Raw genomic sequence first — 21575 nt, 5'->3', positions numbered from 1 at the left:
AGGGACGCTATTGGCAGATGGCTGAGAAGCTACCCAACTTACTTTTCTCTGTCTCTCTCGCGCTGACTTTCTCTAATCCTGACGTAGGGGGATTGAGCAGGGGGGTTGTTCGCACACCTAGACGATATGGACGCTCGTCTAAAAATGCTGAAAGATTATCTTCATGTTGCTACCTTCTGTGCAGCTGCTTCGTGAAGCGACATGCTGCAGGGTGCTTTGCATACTTAAAAGCACGAAGGGCACGTATTGATTTTCGATTGTTTGTTTTTCTCTGTCTCTCTCTCTCTCTATCTCCCTCTCTCTCTGCTCCTGACGGAGGGGGTGTGAGCTGCCGCCTTCAACAGCTTTGTGCCGCGGTGCTTCGCATACTTAAAAGCCAAACAGCCCTATTGATTTGTTTGCTTTTCTCTCTTTCTCTCTGACATTATCTGCTCCTGACGCGCACTCCTTTGAAGAGGAAGATATGTTTGCATTCTTTTAATTGTGAGACGGAACTGTCATCTCTGTCTTGTCATGGAGCACAGTTTAAACTTTTGAAAAAGAGACAAATGTTTGTTTGCAGTGTTTGAATAACGTTCCTGTCTCTCTACAACCTCCTGTGTTTCTGCGCAAATCTGTGACCCAAGCATGACAATATAAAAATAACCATATAAACATATGGTTTCTACTTCGCGGATTTTCTTATTTCGCGGGTGGCTCTGAAACGCAACCCCCGCGATGGAGGAGGGATTACTGTACTGACTGACTGAAAAATAGAGGATAGAAACCAGACTAAAAAAGCCTGGATAATAGAAGTATCAGTCCTTAACCTCTCCATTCTTAGGACTAAGTAAAAACTAAAAGGTAACAATATACCAAACAATGCCATCTGAGATATGGGAAATGAAACTTGGGACCGAAAAAAAAAAGTAAACTGTTCTTGTTCTAGGATCAACAGGACTGATAAAGAAAAACTTTCAGACCCATGTTGACAAATCACAATACCTCCTTCTGACCTGTGAGGAAGAAATATTTAGAATTAAGGTGCTTCAGTTTTTGCAAATAATAAGGTATGGTGCTAATAGAACTATAAGAAACATGTCACTTATGTATTAATAAATAAGGATGTATTAAGCTAACTGAACAAATGTAACCTAATACAGACGCTAAGCTGTAAGAGAGTATTCTTGTAAGACAAATGTAGTAAACTAACTTTTAAGGTAGCTTTTGATATTGTATAATCAATTATGTGTGATGATCATTATGTGTGAAATGTAAGCTCTAATAAGAATGTGCTGTGCATTAACCGACAGTATAACATTAATCCTTTTATAAGCTGAAATAAGATTCTTAAGTTGTAACTGCCACATTGCTGTTGAAGTGATGTAACCTTGATGGTGCAGAATAATAGGGAAGTACGTTTTCTTAAGTGCTGTCTCTGAAACTGTCTTGCAAAACTAGCCATAAAGACTAACAAGTACTTCTGCACGTAATGATGATTTGATGTGTCATGTTAAGCTACTTGCAAACTCTGCGTGACCTCAAATTGAACTGCCATACTTCTTCTTGTTTAGTAAACAGACTGGTATAAAACTGAGCTAACTCCGTTCTTTGGACAGGCTGTCTGATCTGACCTGGCAGTAGCAAATTGAGCTGGCAGGTAGAGGCAGCCTCTTTGATCACCAAGAATAAAGAAATTGATTTTTATTTTATAATGGTGTCCGTTTCCTTGTTGTTCCTGACTTTCAGCATCTACACCTAAAAACAGAAGCCTAGTAGGAACAATGTAGGTTCTACATTGTGTCCTTGTGGGAAACTTAAGAGAGTGAGAAGGTAAGCAGTACAATGAGACTGTCCTGACTAAAGAGTGAAGTTCACTTCTGTTTTGATTGTAAGCACACCAAGACAATTTGGAAGAATTAAACCCCGAGAGAAGCCATATGGGTGTTCTGAATGTGGCAAACAGTTTTCATCAAGAAACAACCTTTTGAATACTACAACAGCAAGATTTATTTGTATTGCACATTTTCTTACAAACAATGTAACTCAAACTGCTTTACAAGTTAAAATAAAATGGAATATAAAACAAGATTAGGCAATAATACGATACAATATGTAACAAAGTAAAAGGTACTGTCAAGTGGCTAGCAGGACAGAAAAAACATAACAGTTCCATTTAGGCTGAAGAAAAATAATTTGCAGGGGATCCAATGCAAAAATATTAAAACACTGCCCGGCTCACACTGGGCATTCTACCTAAATCAGTCCTCGTGGTTTACATGCTTGACATGAAGATGTTGATGATGATGGCCATGTGAACATCTGGGACACCCGCCATTCAATCCATAAACGCGAGGCAGTGTGGTATGTTGATCAGGAGGTGGTGGAGCTCATCATCACCACAGAAGAAATGGAGAAGACAGCAGAGAATAGTACAGATTAATATGGAACTGCACATCACTGAGGAAAATGATAATCCAGTGTCCATATAGACTAACAGGGATACAACTAAAATGTAGCTATGAAAAAGCCATTTTAAAATAATTTGTTTTTATCATTATGTTTAATGTTCTGCAGTATTAGCCTGGTGAATTTCTATTGGTAAAGTATTTTAAATTTTAAGTGTGTAAGAGCAAATGGCCACCTCACCAATTCTTTTCAGGTTGGATCTTGAAATTCTAAGTAGACCTTCATTTGAAGATCTGAGGTTATGACTGGGAGTGTAAGGGGACAGACATTCTAAAATGTAGGACTGGGTGAGATTATTTAAGGCTCTGTAAACCATTACAGTCCATCTCCTACTTACAAGCAGGTTCCATTCTGAGAGGCTGTTTGTAAGTCCATTTTGTTCATAAGTCCAGTAGTTGTTGGTATGTGTGGTGTTTTAGTTTCAGCGGCTCTTGAATTGGACATGTAAACTATTTTTGTTCAGTAGTTTTTAATGTGCTTTGAGCAGCTTACAGGTCTTGGACATGAAATAAAGATTATAATAACAAAAATAAAATCATCCCACCCCTGCTGCCACCACTCAGTGGACATGTGAGGTATCCTTAAGTGCTAATTTTGGACTGTCAGACCACTTTGTTCATATATATTCTGGTGGACGGCTGGCAGCTCATCCCGGCCGGGACGCCCTTGTGATGGAAGGATGGAGGAAGGCAGTTTTTCCCGATCAGTGCCTCCCCCAAACAGTAGATGGCAGCTTCCCTTGGATCTGGCGGGGCTGCGAATTCTCGCAGGGCATCCTGGGTCTTGGAGTTCGACAATACACCCCTGCTGCTGGGTGCCGCTAGGAAACACTATAGGGAGACTGAGGAGTCTATTATTTATATAGCCTGGTAGTACTATAAAGTCATGGGGATGAAAGCACAAAAGTACTTCAGGGCTGAAGAAAAATATAATTCTCCACTTGAGCCGGAAGTGCTGATGAGTCATAGGGATGGAAGGAAAGAAGCATTTCTGGGTTGAGGACAATATAAAAGACTGATGGAGACCCAGCAGGCGAGATGGAATTGGGAGGGAGTGTGATGGAGTTTGCTGGGAGGTGGAGGAGAGTATTGTGTTTATTTATTGTGCTGTTTAATGTGGCTGGGGTGCTTTGGGGGGGCACTTTATCAGAAGAAGGAGGAAATTAAATTACTTCTTAGTGCTTTTAACTTGTGTCCAGTGTGCTTGTCTGTTGGGGTAAAGGTGGGCAATAGTGCTACCAAGCGGCCACTCAGTTACAATATGAAAATTCACATCTCAAAAGTTCACAAGTAGGGGACTATCTGTTATATTATTTTAAAGTCAATTCTAAATGACACAGGTAACCAACGTAACGACGCTGAAACTGGTGAAATGTGTGCAGATTTCTTTTACTAGTTAAGATTCTTGCTGCTGCATTCTGTACTAACTGTAACTGATTGGTGTCTGTCTTAGGTAGTCCTGTAAGGAGTCCATTACTGTAATCTATTTGGCTGAAAACAAAAGCTTGACTAAACTTTCAACGTCTTGTAAAGTTATAACAGGCCAAAGTTTAGCTATATTCCTTATGAGGAGAAAGCAACCCTGGTAATCTGATTAATATGTGATTTAAAATTGAGGTCAGAGTCCCCACACACATAAATATATACGTTCATAACATTTATTACTTGATGAGGGCTTTTTTTTTTTCTTTGATTGAACAAGATGACGGTTCTTCAGTAAACAAGGATTGTGTGTAACCCTTCTTGCTAATATATATACATACAGTGGAACCTCGAGATACGATCACCTCTGTATACGAGAAATTCAAAATACGAGGAAAGTATGAGCGAAAAATTCAGATCTAAATACGAGCATTGGCTCGCGTAACGAGCCACGAGCCAGGCTGTGGGTATAGCACTCAGCTTAGCGAGGGGGCGTGGTAGCAGTTGCGAGCCGCAGGGCGATCTTCGGTGTCTGCGTTTCTCACCTAAGTGCACAGGTGGGAAACTGCCCACATCCATGATTGTTCCTGTGGCTGATGGGTTGCAGCTGCCATGTCCTCCCCGCATATATAGAGAAGCGCGAGCCGGTTAAGGGGGAGAACAAGTAAAAGAAAAGAGAGGAGAGAGAGCGCAGGCAGGCGGTGCGGGAGAGCGAGTGAGTGCAGGCTCGCGTGTAGCTGAACAGTGAGCTGAACAGGCGAGCCAAACAGCAGAAGCAGGACGGTGTAGAGAAGGTCAGCTGCATTAAGTGTCTCACCTGTTGCAGAGCCCGCAGGTGAGACGCTAACAGAGAAGAAGCACCGGGGATTGTCATCTGTTTTTTAAAGACTGCATCCTTTTGACGTTTTAACGTCGTGTTAAAGGATTGTTATTCTTGTGTATTTTAAACCTCCGCTTCACAACTGTTTTAAGGATTATTTATTTAAAGATTTATTGAATGCTCTACTGCACTTTAGACACCTGTTTTGATTCTTTTAATAATCAGTTATATTATTTACCAGTGTTATTTATTAAAGGTAGACTACAGTATATATAATTTATCAGTGTTATTTGTTAGGAAAATTGATTTTTATATTAATATATTTGGGGTGCGGAACGGATTAACTGGATTTCCATTATTTTCAATGGGGAAGTTTGTTCTAGATACGAGAAATTTGCTATACAAGCTCAGTGCTGGAACGAATTAAACTCGTATCTAAAGGTTCCACTGTATATATATATACAGTGCATCCGGAAAGTATTCGCAGCGCATCACTTTTTCCACATTTTGTTATGTTACAGCCTTATTCCAAAATGGATTAAATTCATTTTTTTCCTCAGAATTCTACACACAACACCCCATAATGACAATGTGAAAAAAGTTTACTTGAGATTTTTTGCAAATTTATTAAACATAAAAACATTGAGAAATCACAAGTACATAAGTATTTACAACCTTTGTCATGAAGCTCAAAATTGAGCTCAGGTGCATCCTGTTTCCCCTGATCATCCTTGAGTTGTTTCTGCAGCTTAATTGGAGTCCACCTGTGGTAAATTCAGTTCATTCTGCTGCTTTGAAGGTCCCAATGAGCACAGTGGCCTCCATCATCCATAATTGGAAGAAGTTCGAAACTACCAGGACTCTTCCTAGAGCTGGCCAGCCATTTAAACTGAGCGATTGGGGGAGAAGGGCCTTAGTCAGGGAGGTGACCAAGAACCCGATGTTCACTCTGTCAGAGCTCCAGAGGTCCTCTGTGGAGAGAGGAGAACCCTCCAGAAGGACAACCATCTCTGCAGCAATCCACCAATCAGGCCTGTATGGTAGAGTGGCCAGACGGAAGCCACTCCTTAGTAAAAGGCACATGGCAGCCCACCTGGAGTTTGCCAAAAGGCACCTGAAGGACTCTCAGACCATGAGAAAGAAAATTCTCTGGTCTGATGAGACAAAGATTGAACTCTTTGGCGCGAATGCCAGGCATCACGTTTGGAGGAATCCAGGCACCGCTCATCACCAGGCCAATACCATCCCTACAGTGAAGCATGGTGGTGGCAGCATCATGCTGTGGGGATGTTTTTCAGCGGCAGGGACTGGGAGACTAGTCAGGATAAAGGGAAAGATGACTGCAGCAATGTACAGAGACATCCTGGATGAAAACCTGCTCCAGAGCGCTCTTGAACTCAGACTGGGGCGATGGTTCATCTTTCAGCAGGACAACGACCCTAAGCACACAGCCAAGATATCAAAGGAGTGGCTTCAGGACAACTCTGTGAATGTCCTTGAGTGGCCCAGCCAGAGCCCAGACATGAATCCGATTGAACATCTCTGGAAAGATCTTAAAATGGCTGTGCACCGACGCTTCCCATCCAACCTGATGGAGCTTGAGAGGTGCTGCAAAGAGGAATGAGCGAAACTGGCCAAGGATAGGAGTGCCAAGCTTGTGGCATCATATTCAACAAGACTTGAGGCTGGAATTGCTGCCAAAGGTGCATCAACAAAGTATTGAGCAAAGGCTGTGAATACTTCTGTACATGGGATTTCTCAGTTTTATTATTTTTAATAAATTTGCAAAAAATTCAAGTAAACTTTTTTCACGTTGTCATTATGGGGTGTTGTGTGTAGAATTCTGAGGAAAAAAATGAATTTAATCCATTTTGGAATAAGGCTGTAACATAACAAAATGTGGAGAAAGTGATGCGCTGTGAATACTTTCTGGATGCACTGTATATACTCGTCCCGAGTGCTACTTAGAGGCGGGGGGGGGGGGGGGGGGGGTAGTCAGTCTGATTCAGCTGAATTAACCATTTGTGAGCTTGATGGTCTTTGGAGAAATTAAAAAAGAAACCTTTGGTGTATATTAATCTCTGATTTCTGGCTGATGGAGGAAGTTCAAAAAGGTTGTGGCCTGGATATGAGGGCCCGTTTCGTGACTCTGGAGTAGCTCAGGTCCTGTAAGGACGTACTCTTCAGATCCACCAAATAATCCACACAGGTGAGAAGCCGTACTGCTGCCCTGAATGTACAAAACAATTCTCTCACAGTTGTACTCTTCAGACACACATTACAACTCACACAGGAGAGAAGCCATATTGCTGTTCTGAATGTGGTAACATTCAGTTTTCACGTAGAGACCATCTTGAGTGCCACAAAAGAATTCACACAAAAGAGTAGTGTTTGGATTTGACAAATACACCAAAGTAGCCTTCATTAATGTAAAATTGAGCTCATCCTTGCTGAAGATTATCCAATAAGAGAACTTAACCAAAAGGAGACTTGAGAAATACTTGAGATTGGTGAGGGTGCAGATATAAACCGTAAAGAGCAGAGACTGAAGATCAGCAGTGAATACACAAAAAGAGTAAAAATGATCCTTAGAAGTTCCTTGTCAGTGAGGAACAAATTGCCACCAGTTAATCAGCCAGTAAACCATGTCATCTCATATAGCTTTGGGGGTCATAGAGTGGCCACATGAAGACCTCAACAGTGTGGATGTAAAAACAAAGTTGCTCCAGCCAACCAACTGAAATACAAAAATCAATGCATGCCAAGGCTTTACCTTCACAGGGCAGAAAGTGGAAATCACCAAACAGAAGTCGATTACAGACGCAGATCTTCATTCATACGAGTGCCAGCATTCACTTTTGGCTCCCAGGATTGCCACATTTGTAAAATATTACAGCCTGAACTGGAAAGCCAAGATCAGCTTCCATCATAAAGCTTGGTTAGGCAATCCACAAAACCAAAGGAGTGCCTGCCATTACCCCAAAAGGTCTGCACAGAGTGAGGTGACACAATTTTGGGAAAAAAACAAAAAGAAAATAATAAGGTTGACCAAGAGAGGTGAAACAACACAACTGGAGAGACCACAAATGCATTGAGAAATACACAGATCTGCTACTATAAGCTCAGGAGGATGAAAACCATGAAGGTGATGAATACTTGCTAATGGCCACTTTAGATTGTGGATCACATGCAAGGTTGTTTGCAATTTATTTTCAAAGAAATGGAAAAAGCAACCAATGCAGATTTGGCAACAAACTGGTGGAAACAGTACTGAACCTTACTGCAGGATTTAAAATACTCCTGTCCACTAACCTCTTCATGGAAAGACACAACTGTCCAACTGCTTTATTGGAAACTGAGCCAAAAATATGACATCCCAGTTCTAGAAAGAATCTCTGAAAATGAAGACTTTATACCAGTTGTAACTTTCAGAAAATTCACAGCCAGAAAAGCTGATGTTGTAGTTGAGAAGAAACATTCAGACAATGCCTGGATAATCACTTTATCAGTCCCACATGATATCACTGTGTCTCAAACAGAGCGTGGGAGAAGATAACAAAATATCAGGAGATCCAATGAGAGATGTGGACCTAAATGTGAAAACAGCTGAAATTTTCCCAGGGTCCTTTGGATCCACAGGGCTTGTTAAAAAGATCATTTAAGCAGATTTACTCCTCCTACCCTTCAGAGTTACACCCTACGAGCTCCAAAAGTGGGTGCTGTTAGGAACAATGCAAGTTTTGCAGAGAGCCCTAGCAGTGAACCTAAAAGAATAAATAAAGACAGGACACAGAGGATACCATGACATAAGAGTGAGGTTCATGATGATAATGGAGAAATCAACCCGAGAGAAAAGTCATATTGTTGTGAATGTGGGAAACAATTCTTCCACGAGAGTCGTCTTCAGGGCCACAAACACATTTACACAGGAGAGAAGAAACACAATCTGAGATGAACCACATGTGGAATAACACCTCTGAGAATGTGCCAGTGCTGAGATCAACAGGCCTTATAAAACAAAATAAAAATTCCAGCCCCATCCTGATGTGTTACCAGTGACCATCACACCATATGAATTACAGAAGGAGTCACTATTATGGACAATGCAAGTACTGCACTGAGCCCTGACAGCAAACCTAACAGAATAACAGCAGTCGCAGTGCAGACATCACTCCAGAATAACATGCAGACTTCAGGACTCCAGAGTGACGTTCACTCCTGTCTGGAAAAGTAAGCAAACAAAACCATTGTGGAGAAATGAATCCCTAAGAGAAGCCTTATTTCTTTTAAAAATATGTCAAGTAGTTTTCACAAAGAGGGTGTCTGATATTGGAGAGAGTGTTGACAGAAGAACATTTTATTAATCAGCCCATCATATGAGGTGAGTGCAGATGTCTACCCTAAGAACTGCATCACCCGATGACTTGTCTACTCATCAGAGTGTGTGTGTGATCACAAATGGTGCACCTCCAGGTAATCCACCACAGGGGAGACGACAACTGAAGGCCACTGTAAGTGAGAGGACTGCAGTTTATCTTTGTAGAGTTGATTTGGTCTCAAAGAAGACAAACGTTGGGTCAGGCGCTGATTTGAAGCTCGCAGGATCAGCTGCACACGTTACACACAAAAGGACTTTTTCACGATAATAGAATTCTTTAAATCCACTGAAGTGCCTTTCAGTCAGTTCATTCTCTGGGCCATCTTTCTATTTCACTGATCACTTTTGCTGTTTTGTTCTTTTATAATAAAGCCATCAAGAATGTTTCATCAAGTTCAAGAATAAAGTGTTTTTCAAATGACTTTTGCTGTGAAACTCTGAACCCAAATCACAAGACTGTTAAACAATCGTCTGCTGAAAAGACATTCAAGAAAGCCAACTCTGTCTGAGGGAAAGCAAGTCAACGTTTTGGTCTTTTCTAAGAAGCAGGAACTGTCTGGCTGCATAACAGACTTGCCTTGTCATTTGTCAGTCCTAATAATAGTTATGTCAGCTTGACAGTCCTAGGAGTTGAGGAGTCTCGCCTCAGTCCATCTGATGATTATTGATCTGCGAGGGTGTCATTGTCAGTTGGTGGTCCATACTGAGCAAGTCATTTGCCCTCAGGCTTTGTAACAACTAGTGATGAGGGAACATTGCTGAGTTTGATTCGCAGTGAGTTCCCCGAAATCATGGAAATGTTTGTGATATTCGCCAAACTTGGCAAAATGCATTAAAGCCAATGGGGAAGGACTAAGTGAACAAGATTTGACTGAATTATAATGGTGCCATCAACTTTAAAGAGGCCCTGAGGGTTAGAGAAACGTCTGCCAACTATACAGGACCAATTATTGTGGCCAACTAGGTGACCTGAGCTGTGCCAACCACTTCACCACCGAGCCTCCCTGAGATCAAAGATGAGAGAACGCAGTCAGCGACGTGCAATCATATATTTCATGAAAACAATGTGGAAAAACCAGAATCATAGTCAGAAAAAATATGTAGATATCTGTTAAATGCAGAAAATTCAAAGTGGTGTATCGTGATTCAAGACGCTGGCTCGTTCTGTTTGTTGTAGTCGCGCTGAAGACTCTCCAAACTGTCTGTGCTCATGCTTTGCACTTTTTCTTCTATCAAAAAGATAGAAATGGTAAATAGTAGCAAACCTTTCATTATTATTATTATTATTTTATTTCATAGTCTCCTATGTTTGTTGAGGGGGGGGGGGGGGGGGGGTGTCAGGCTCTTTCAAGGTTTCTTTTCACTCTTACCGTACCAAATGGTTAATTATTATCCATACAGAGGACAAGCGCCTCTTTCTTTTATATTGATGTGGAACTCGAAGATCGACCTGCACATTTGGCTTCAAGCACATGTTACCGACCTCAGGCCTAGGAGAACCTGTGCCAGGTACAAGGGTGTAGCCACAGCGATATGGTGTAAAGCATAAAAGAAACAGACAGCAGTGCCGAGTCTCAGACCATACTTCTCTGTTCTCTTCTTTTTTTATTCTTCTTTTCCCAGAAATATATATATGCTTCAGTCTCTGCATAGATCAACATGGTAATCAGTGAAAACAATGGTGCAAGACAATCTCCTCTGCGTAACAAATATTGTAAACACATTTGCTTTGAGTACTTGATTAGAAACCAATGTCCCCAGAACTTGTTAATTGTCCAAGGAAGCAGACAGTTGTGTATCCCCACATCGTGTGTAGACGAGATACTAAATCAAAGCAGGCTGACTATTCAAAGCAGGTGACTCTTTAGCAAGACAGGTAAATATTTATGTCCTGTAGATAGCCATCAGCAATAACCTGTAGCAGAAATGCTGCCTTTTCTTTAAAACACTGGTTTATAGCCCATTACACTAAGCAACACACCGAAATCTCATTTTCTTTAGAATACTGAATTCTAGCCCATTACACACACAGATAACTCGTCCCACAGAGTCTGTAATGCAAATGATCAGCACTGAATACCCGGGGGGCCGTCATATCAATGTTGGCTGTCACAGCTCAGGAGGGTGTCACACTGACCATGCAAAGCATTATGAGGCGCTTGTATTAAAAAAAAAAATAATAATTCTCCTAAACCGGCCAAATCATCAGTAAATAATTTGATGAAAAATGGCGAACACAGCAAATTCGCTATGAATAACACTTGAGTAACAACATATAAAGAGGCAGAACCAAACACACAATTTGAAAGATTCTACAACAATCGTGTTCTTAGCTATTATACGCCATACATTTGGAATTCTGTTATTTCTGTTCCTGTGTATAATTTGGAGTTTGTTGATAAATTGTTAATTTGTTAAACTACGTCTGATCTTTGACTCCGCTATCAAGTGTGTTAACGTTGAAGCCATACAATCCCTTTTTTCCCCTTTGGGCTCATGCCTGTGGTTCACAGTCTGAATATTCATACTTGTTGAGTATTCTTTTAATATTTAGACTTTGTAACACACAGTAAGTTAAGCTGCCTGCTCTCTGAAGTTTTATTCTCAAACACACAGTAAGTAATGGCGCTCAGCCTCTGAGGTCTCATGTAAATGTTATTCATGTAACACACTAAGAAGGTGACTTGGCCCCTGAGGTTTCCCTATAAAACATGCGCTAGTTAAACAGCTCTTAGCCTCGGAGGTCACAGCTCCACTTTCTAAGGGTTTATAACAAAGTTTTGTAAATGATAGTAAGCTGATATTACAGAAACGATTCAATTCATAAAGTACAGCTAATGTAATCTTTAAACATCAATAGTAAAAACTGGAGTCTGATTATGATATCCGCAGCCTTTTTCCATCATTGGATTAGATGTATGACAAGTGTAATTTATAGATGGTGAAATTTAACCCCAATGTGATTGTATCTCCAAGATCAAAATGAATCAGCATGACGTGTTCTTCAAAGACTTGAGTTTCTGTAACATTTTAGTCACATTTTTATCACTTTAGAGTTTTTCAATTTCAATTTTTAGACAATTTCAATCGACACAAAATTAGCAAAATGGCACTGAAGCCCTTGCTGAAGAAGATGAGGAGTATGGTGTGTTCCTAGCTGTTACTAATCCATGGCAGAGGCAAACCACCAATATGTCTCCCCATCCAGAGCCTCACTGTTGCATTTCAGTCAGCTGGGTTAATAACAAGTGTTAATGGTGGGCACATAACCGAACCCACAGCTAGACGAGGTGTACTGGCATATCAAGGCTGTAGCCTGGTTAGAACGTGATCTAAAATGGCAGGATGTATTGATACCACCATAACAAACATCGTCTGTGCTTAAAATGGTGTCTGGGACCGGAGGTGACCTTCATGAGATCAGCTGTCAGTTAACGTTTCATGAATGTACGTCCTGTGTCAAAGTTGCTGGTCCTTTCAGTGGGCAACTGGTGTTAAAGCAAAGCAAAATTCAACTGAAAATTAGTGTAAGACTTGCAATAGAGAGGAGCACATCAGTGAGGAGTGATTTAAAATAGGAAAGCTAGAAGGCCATTCCAAAAAGCCTGGTTAGGATCAGAGACTCCAAAGTCTTACTGTCTACCACACTACTTGGTCACTTATTCCAAGTGTCTGTGCTTCTCTGTATGAAGAAAAACCTCCTAATGTTTGTGTGAAATTTACCCTTAAGGAGTCTCCAAATGTGTCCCCGTGTTGTTGATGAACTCATTTTAAAGTCACCTTCTCGATACACTGGACTAATTCCCTTCATCATTTTAAACACTTCAGTCAGGTCTCCTCTTAATCTTCTTTTCTTTAAACTGTAAAGGCTCAGCGCTTTTAATCTTTCCTCCTAACTCATCCCCTGTAGCCCTGGAATCAGCCTCGTTGCTCTTCTCTGGACCTTCTCTAGTGCTGTTGTATCCTTCTTGTAGCCTGGAGAACAAAACTACGCACAGAACTCCAGATGAGGCCTCACCAGTGTGTTATAAGGGTTGAGCAGAACCTCCTGTGACTTGTACTCCACACATCAAGGCGCTATATAACCTGACATTCTGTTAGCCTTCTTAATGGCTTCAGAACACTGTCTGGAAGTCGATCGCTTAGTCCACTTTGACTCCTAAATCCTACTCATAAGGTGGACTTTTGATTTTCAGACCTCCCATTGTGTATTCAAACCTCACATTTTTACTTTCTATGTGTACTTTACATTCTCTGACATTGAATTTCAGCTGCCACAAATCTGCCCAAGTCTGTGTGCTGTCCAAGTCCCTTAGAACTGAATTCTTTACCAGCTCTGGTCATGAAATGTCACTAAATTTTGCGGTCTAATTGATGTTTCTTCCCAGAGGTACAAGTGACCTGAATTTGACACAACAGCCGATGCAGCAGCACTGCAGACACAAAGGGAGCCATGAAGCAGTTTGAGGGTTCCTCCTGTTTCTGTTTCACTTTTAGCACTTTGGCCTCATTGCAGCTCATGAAATAAAAGAGTAAAGTAACAAGGAATTTGAATGGCAGTGTTGGGTGAAAGCTACATGGATAAGTGATGAGGAGAGACAATGAATATGTGGGCAAAAGAGTGATGGGCATGACAAAGAGGAAGAGGGGGGAGGCTGAAGTGGATAAGGGAAAGGAAGATCTGAAGGGTCTAACAGGGTAAGGGGTGTAGGACTGAGCTGTGTGGAGAAGGTCGATCAGACACACACTGACCTCACAGAGAAATGGGGAGAGATGAAGAGGAAGAAATCATTTTGGGTGAAGATTGTACCGGTGCCCCAATATTCTGCAAAATCATTTGGATCAGGCCTGCAGCTACTGACTGCTGAATATTTCTTATAATAATGGGGGCCTACAAAACACTACTTTGACAACAACAGGACATCTTAATTATAATAAGCAGTTAAACGTGGCAACAACATTGAGACCACAACACAAAATACAAAATCAACACATATGTGCAAAATTCACAAATGCAAGATGAGCACAATGTAGCATTAACTGTCAATAAAATATCAATTCTGATGTGACAAAAGTTCAATCCATGACCAGATGAACCCCAGTTAAAAGTAACGTGAGAGATGGAGAAGCTTCACTGACAGAAAACACAGATGAACTCCTACCACCTTTTCCAAAGCAACCTGAGAATAATCCTTCCTAATGTATCTTTCACAAAGGGTTAAACAATCCCCCTCAAGACAGTGGGGCACAGGTCTTCCCCTGGTAAGTGGTACCTTTCTGGATAAAAACATTTTTTGCTCCAAGGCAACTACTGAGGTCCTCTAGATCTCAATATCCTTCATCTCTTTGGAGATTTCTGTGTCCTTTAAGCTTCTTCCTGCCTGTCCATTTGTCCAGTCCTCAGTAGATGTGCTCCCTTAAAGGCGCAGTTCCCATCTCCACTTCTGAGAAAGTCAAAACAAGGAGATAAACAATAATGAGAGACAACAACACTAATGTGCACCACTGCAAGGTTACTGAAGTCAGTAAAACGTATTTACACAATGTCGAGTACACCAGTTTTTAGTTACACACAAGTGTGCTCACCTCCCATTACACCTCTGAAAACAAGAACAGAAGAAATCTGACAAACGAGAGGAGACCCTCAAGCTGGTTTGTTTAGCTAATAGCTAAGCTGTCCCAAAATGTCAATCTGATCCTTTTTAAAGGTTCTCAAGGATTCCATTTCAACTCCATGACTCAATCGCTTGTTCCAAATTCCCACAACTCTGTAAAGAAGTGCATTCTGTCTTCAATCCAAATGCACATCCCCGTAATTTCCACCGGCTTCCTTGAGTATGTGTTAATCTCAATTAAGTTCAAAGAATTCTTCTCAATCTACTTTATCGATGCCTTTGAGGATTTTAAATACCTGGATGAGGTCCCTTCCCAGTCTCCTTTGCTCGAGACTAAACAGTTTTAATTTCTGGAGAATGTCAGCCACAGGGATGCACAAACCAGTGTGTTTCTTCATGCCAGTCCCAACCCCAGTTAAATGGAGAGAATTACATCAGGAAGGGAGTCTGGTGTCAAATTTTGCCACGTCAAGATGCAGACAACAATACAGATTTCCAGATTAACAATGGCCGCCACTAGTACTGTTAGCCAACATGGTGCTGGCCGAAATCAGGCTACTGTTGTGTAAAGGAGGGGAAGAAGAAGGGGGAGATGTGTCCAGAGGAAAGAGGAGAGGAGGAAGGTAAAGAGAGTGGAACTGATGGTAGGAACTTTGAATGTTGGCCATATGACTGATAAGGGGAAAGAGTTAGCAGATATGATGGAGAGAAGGAAGGTTGATTAATTGTATGTGCAAGAGACTAAATGGAAAGGGAGTAAGGCCAGGTGGATTGGAGGGAGATTCAATTTTTTCTATCATGGTGTGGATGGGAGGAGAAATGGAGTAGAGGTTATTCTGAAGGAACAGCATGTCAAGAGTGTTTTGGAGGTGAAAAGAGTGTCAGACAGAGAGATGATTATGAAGCTGGAAAGGTGAGGAGTGATGAAGAATGTTGTTAGTGCTTATGTCCCGTAAGTTGGGTGTGCGATAGATGAGAAAAAAAAATTCTGGAGTGAGTTGGATGAAGTGGTTGACAGTGTACCCAAGGGACAGAAAGTGGTGATTGGAGCGGATTTCAATGAACATGTTGGTGAAGGGAACAGAGGAGACGAGGAGGTGATGGGTAGGTATGGTGTCAAGGAGAGGAATGAAGAAGGTCAGATTATACTGGATTTTACAAAAATGATGGACATGGCTGTGGTGAATAAATATTTTAAGAAGAGGGGTGAACATAGGGTTACGTACAAGAGCCAAGGATCAAGGAGGACTGCAAGGTTGAGTTTAGGAGGAGGTGAGACAGGCATTGGGTGGCAGTTAAGAGTTACCAGACAGCTGGGAAACTACAGCAGAAGTAATAAGGGTGACACTAAGAAGGGTGCTTGGAGTGACATCTGGACAGAGGAAGGAGGAAAAGGAAACCTGGTGGTGGAATGGAGAAGTACAGGAGAGTATACAGAGGAAGAGGATGGCAAAGAAGAAGTGGGATAGTCAGAGAGATGCAGAAAGTAGACAGGAGTACAAGTTAAGAAAAATGCCCTAATCTATATGGTGACAACTCTTAGAAACTAATAATATATATGTATTATTTTAGATCACCATTCCATATGACTATAATATGTTAGTAACACTATCATCTAGAGCCGACCTTCATCTATGATATGTTTGAAACAGAAGCTCTTGATCTCACCTGTTGAGTGATGTCCTCTAAAACAAATGAAGTCAACAGAACCTCGTGAACCTCCACAAGCACTTGACTGGATGTCATATGTCTGGATTATTCAACATTAGTGGCTGGAGATTTTTTTTGCAAATATTTTGATGTTGTTTACTGCTCTTCAGGATCAGTTCTTATTGAATTGTATTGCATCAGGATTTGTTTGGCTTTGTAAGGTGGAAGCACTTTTGGGTCATGGGGAAGCTCTCCAAAAAAAGGAGGTCATCTGCCAGTAGCGTCCTCTAGTGGGACCCTGGGGACCTCAACAGGGCTGCTTTTCAGAACTACAGCTCCCAAGCAACCCTATTGGCATCCAATTTGAGACCTTGACAGAGAAGCCCTGCCACCTATTGTTCTGTAAGATAAATTGTCTTTGGTAGATAAACTCCCCCAGTGCATCCCTTAGTCTTGGCCCCAGACTGAGATTAGAATTAGACTTCATTCAGAGTGGGATATACAGTACCTCCATCTACGCTGTCCCTCTATTATAGTCCCCTGGCCAGATAAGATTTTGTTCTTCGAGATGTCTGTCCATTCTTTATGGCTTCTACGATAGATAGATAGATAGATAGATAGATAGATAGATAGATAGATAGATAGATAGATAGATAGATAGATAGATAGATAGATAGATAGATAGATAGATAGATAGATAGATAGATAGATAGATTCCTGCTCAACACACGCCTTGTAGCCTTGGTTTCAAATGTGCCATCATTAGTGCCAGCTCCTGTGCAGTCAGTGCCATCTCCACTGTAGCCACAGTTCCAGTCTTCATTGCCCAGTGTAATTCCACATCATCATTACCAAAGGCAGCCTCCTCCACACATCTCTATCCGCACTGATTCTTGTGGATCTGGATTAATGGACATGGCCACTTCTTCATCATATGGAGTATCATAACCAAAGTGAGCTTAAGAAGGGTTTGGACAATGTCCTCGGTGCTCACCATCATTTAACTGAGGACTATAAGTGTCAAGTACTGCTGGATCATTTAGAGCTGCCCGCTGATTACCAGGTAGCTAAAGGGTACCTGAATATCCCAATCCATACACCAGTGCTAGGCAGGCTTTGGAGCAGACGTATGGTCAACCAAGACAGTTTGTTCAATGCCAATTGAAGTTAATTTTGAATATGCCAGCTCTACAGACAGATGATGCTCTAGGATTTCAGAACTTTGCTGCTGCTGCTAACATTTTGGTGGGTCTGCTTAACTCTATGGATGGTCTCTATAGATCTGAACTGCACTGGGTGTCTCATGTAGATACATTGCTGGATAAACTGCCAGTTACCTATGGAGACACATTTGGAGATCACGGCCTCAACAAGCTCATTATTAGGAGTGGCAGTGCCAGAACTTCCACACTACCAGATCTAGATGAGTGGCTTGACTGGCAAACTCAAGCCATACAGATACCCCGGTGTGTGTCTGAGGCCATCAAGGGCGGACCCTATCAACGAGAGCGGAAACGTTTCAAGTTTACAAAGACCATGCAAGACATGTACAGGTCTCATGGGACATGAGTAGCACACGCCTTCTACTGCAATATCTGGTGCTTCATCCACAGACACCAAAGCTTCAAGCACAGCTAAGAAGCAGGACCTCTCTAAGTCATGCTGCCCACATTGCAATAACCATGAACACCACCTCAGTGCCTGTGGAACATTCAGCAAACTGAGTCCCACAGACAAGAAGAAGTGGACTAAGAAACAAAACCAGTGCTGGAGGTGCAACTGAGATCACAAGCTGGACAGCTGTCCAATGAAGATACCCTGCTCAACATGTGGTCGTCAGCATATAGTGTACTTCATGAAGTTACTTCTGCTGCAGAGAACCAGAGCATCTTCACTGTAAGCACACCTTCACCTCGATTTTAGGTCGATCAAGTCAGCCACCCAGGAAGTGTGAAGCTAAAGGTGGTCCCTGCATGAATACGGAATGAACTGAGGACATTAGACACAAATGCTGTGTTAGATGATGGAGCTGAAAGGACAAAAATATGTTCTGGTAGCTGCCAAGCATCTTGGGCTGGAAGGAGCTGAGGAGATCCTGTCACTGAGAACAGTAAGACATGATATTGTCCACCTGTCTCATCTGAGATATCTGCACAAGCAAACCATAGAGTGAGATATTCTATCTAAAGGGCTTTCACTGCCAATGAATTGAACCCGGCTGAGCCATCTTGCCGTGCTGAAGCATTGAAACACTTAAGAGACTTTTTGTTTGAGCTTTCTGTTCAGCGTTTGATTCCATACCCGCTAATTGTGTGTTGCTGAAGTTTTCTGTCACCTTTAGTCATTAACACGTTTAGTGCACTTTTAGTTTATAACCGACACTTTAACGGTTAATAACATGTTGTTCTCGTAAATGTAAATACGCCATGATAACCCTGTTTCAGATTAGGAATGAGCAGGATATTAATATTAATCTCGGATAACACTGAAGGGCAATACGCTGTAGTTTACTTTGTTCTCAGACGCTAATTTCGATTTGTTTCAACTGGACAGATTTGTATTTAAACGTAAGGCATTTCACTTTCAGTAGACGAACGCCGTCCTGAGCCTCACGCAGTGCCCACATTTGGAAACTGGAGTAACAGTGCCATCTACTGGTCAACTTAACAAATAGCAGTTCACAGTAAACTGAAAATGCGGTGGTTGTAATTCGTCTTCCTGCGGGTAATCTATAATGGATCAGTGTTGACATTTTAATCGATTATGTTTGTATACGCAGCTCATTGGTACTTATATACTTAATGCAATTTTTTATTTATTTATTTCGTTTAGATACCACACACAAACACACACACACACATATATCTATTATCTTTGCTGCAGAGTCCAAAAGGGTGTTCAAACTACGTACTCTCTGATGTGGCTGCTGGCCAATCTAACTAAAGAGCCCAGTAATGTTTAACGGTCCATCTCAACTAGAGAGTGTGAATATACCGAGGCATGTTTAGCATACGGCTGATGACGTATTCATCTAATATAAATAAGGCCATATATGGACATCATGTATTAAGTTACTCAGAGAGATACCTGATACTTCAAGTCCGGAGTGACCTTGAGGGCCTGCAAACTTGAATAAACTCATCCTACTTATAGCAGTTAGACAAAAAAAAATATAACTGAAAAAGATAATAGACAAAAAAAAAAAAAAAAACATTAAGGTTTTCCGCCACTACCTGCTGTGAAAACATCAATCATATTCTTGCTAATGCTTCCCATCTTTGAAGGCAACTCCACTTGCACCCTATTAGTAATTAGCGGCCAGACGTAATTTTATTTGAAATGCTTTATTTTAACACTTTTTGTGAAAATAATAATAATAATTAATAATAATAAAAGTCACAATCAGGAATTGAACTTTGCACAAGTACCATGTCTAACTTTCGTACCGCGGAGCCATCAAAGCCAAACTGACCAATCAGATTGCTCAGAGGGACCACACACTCCGAGACAGACAGACAGACAGACAGACGGACGTGTTTTATTAAACAGTCGATAGATGTTGTATATTAAGGAAAGGAGACACAAAAAGGTCGGCCTGATGGCGGCACACACATTCAAGTAAAGAGTACACGAGAGAACGGCGCCACAGAGCATGCGGCAAATCACATGACTGAAAAGCATGCGGTCGCGCCAGTAGAGTCACATGACACGCCTGCTCTCCTCTGCCCAAGGATACACAGTCTCTCTGAGCAGTATAGAAGTTCTTACTATAATGCGGTGAGGCGGCAGCGTGGTTTCAGTAACAGTCGCCCTGGATGAACGTTTAAAGAGCCATTGATTTCTATACATTAACTAACTCATATCGTAACCCCCAAAACCATATAGTGTCTGACCTTGCCGTTTTAACGCATAGACGACATCCATAGCAGTGACGGTTTTCCTTTTTGCGTGTTTTGTGTAAGTAACGGCATCTCGAATCACATTCTCCAGAAAAACCTTAAGCACTCCGCGAGTTTCTTCGTATATCGGGCCAGAAATTCCTTTTACTCCACCTCGACGAGCTAAGCGGCGAATGGCAGGCTTTGTTATACCCTGGATATTGTCACGAAGAACTTTACGATGGCGCTTAGCACCACCTTTGCCAAGGCCCTTTCCTCCTTTTCCGCGACCGGACATTATCACTCACTATTCGTTAGCTTTCAAACACAAAATAAACACCAACAGACTGCCGTAGACTACTTTTCGAACAAACCGAAGCTAAGTACTGTAAAGGTATTGACCGGACCTATTAGGAAACACGCACTTCTAAAATGGGCGCTCAGATTCAAACCGCGAGCTCACTCGGCTTTACTTTTCTCCTGATTGAGAGCAGATGCACGTAAATCCGAAACTGAACCTGGTGAAACAAAATTTCCATATTCAAAATTTAAATAATACACTTTCTGTCTTCTTAAAAACTATATTTGATGTGACCTTTTTTAATTCTAAATGGAATTTTTTTTTTTTTTTTTAGAAATTTCAATAGTAACTTATAATTGTTTTGTGTTATGTATGTAAGCAGTTTTTTGCATTTTATCAGGTGTTTTTTCCTTTACAATTAGCAAGTATAATTCAGTACTCTGTTAATTTTCATTTCTTCTTTTGGGCTAGTTAAGGGCAGCCAGGTTGAGTTTGTAGATAAGGCTTTGGAATTTTAAAATATAATTTTTTAAATCTCTGTTATTGATACACGTTACCCAAAAGCAGGTCACTTCAGTCAGGACCCTTGTTGGATGAATGAGGTGGAGAGACAGATGTTGAATTGAAAAGCTCAATCCTAATGGATATGTTTCACATTTATGCCCTATGCTAGTTTTTCTGGAAGTATTTAAAATATTTTAGCAAAATATAAATGCATTTTGCATGTTGAGAAACCACAAGGGGATAAGTGGTATTTGGATTCTGTGACCCGAGTAAAGTGAGGTTTTCTTTTCTCATGGTTGTTTTTGATATTATTTATTGTACATCATTGACGCCTGTTCTCTCATAACATTTTTTTGTACCTCCATTCTCCTTGAAAACATGATTACTTCATATTTATTCTGCACCACACTCCAGTCCAGTTGGTGGCAGTAATGCACCATAGGTGGGTCTGCTAACTGCCATAAAAAGACAAAGAAGAAGAAGAAGAAGTTGGTTTCATCACAGCTTGGCTGTGTTGCACACGGTGTACTTTTCATTTTCTGAGAATTTTTTGTAATATG

At 41.2% G+C, this 21575-nt stretch overlaps 1 protein-coding gene across 1 annotated transcript; it reads right to left on the bottom strand.

The window, feature by feature from the left end:
* Positions 1-17751: 17751 nt before the first annotated feature.
* On the bottom strand, positions 17752-20508 carry LOC127526430 (histone H4-like). Its single transcript, XM_051921899.1, has 2 exons — positions 20226-20508; positions 17752-17828 (listed from the first exon to the last, which is right to left on the bottom strand). Exons 1-2 carry the CDS (start codon positions 20506-20508, stop codon positions 17752-17754), a joined length of 360 nt encoding a protein of 119 aa, XP_051777859.1.
* Between the last annotated feature and the right edge of the window lie 1067 nt (positions 20509-21575).

Source organism: Erpetoichthys calabaricus (genome assembly GCF_900747795.2).
Source record: "Erpetoichthys calabaricus chromosome 1 unlocalized genomic scaffold, fErpCal1.3 SUPER_1_unloc_5, whole genome shotgun sequence".
Classification (NCBI taxonomy): Eukaryota; Metazoa; Chordata; class Cladistia; order Polypteriformes; family Polypteridae; genus Erpetoichthys; species Erpetoichthys calabaricus.
This window is presented reverse-complemented; position numbering and strand designations above follow the sequence as displayed.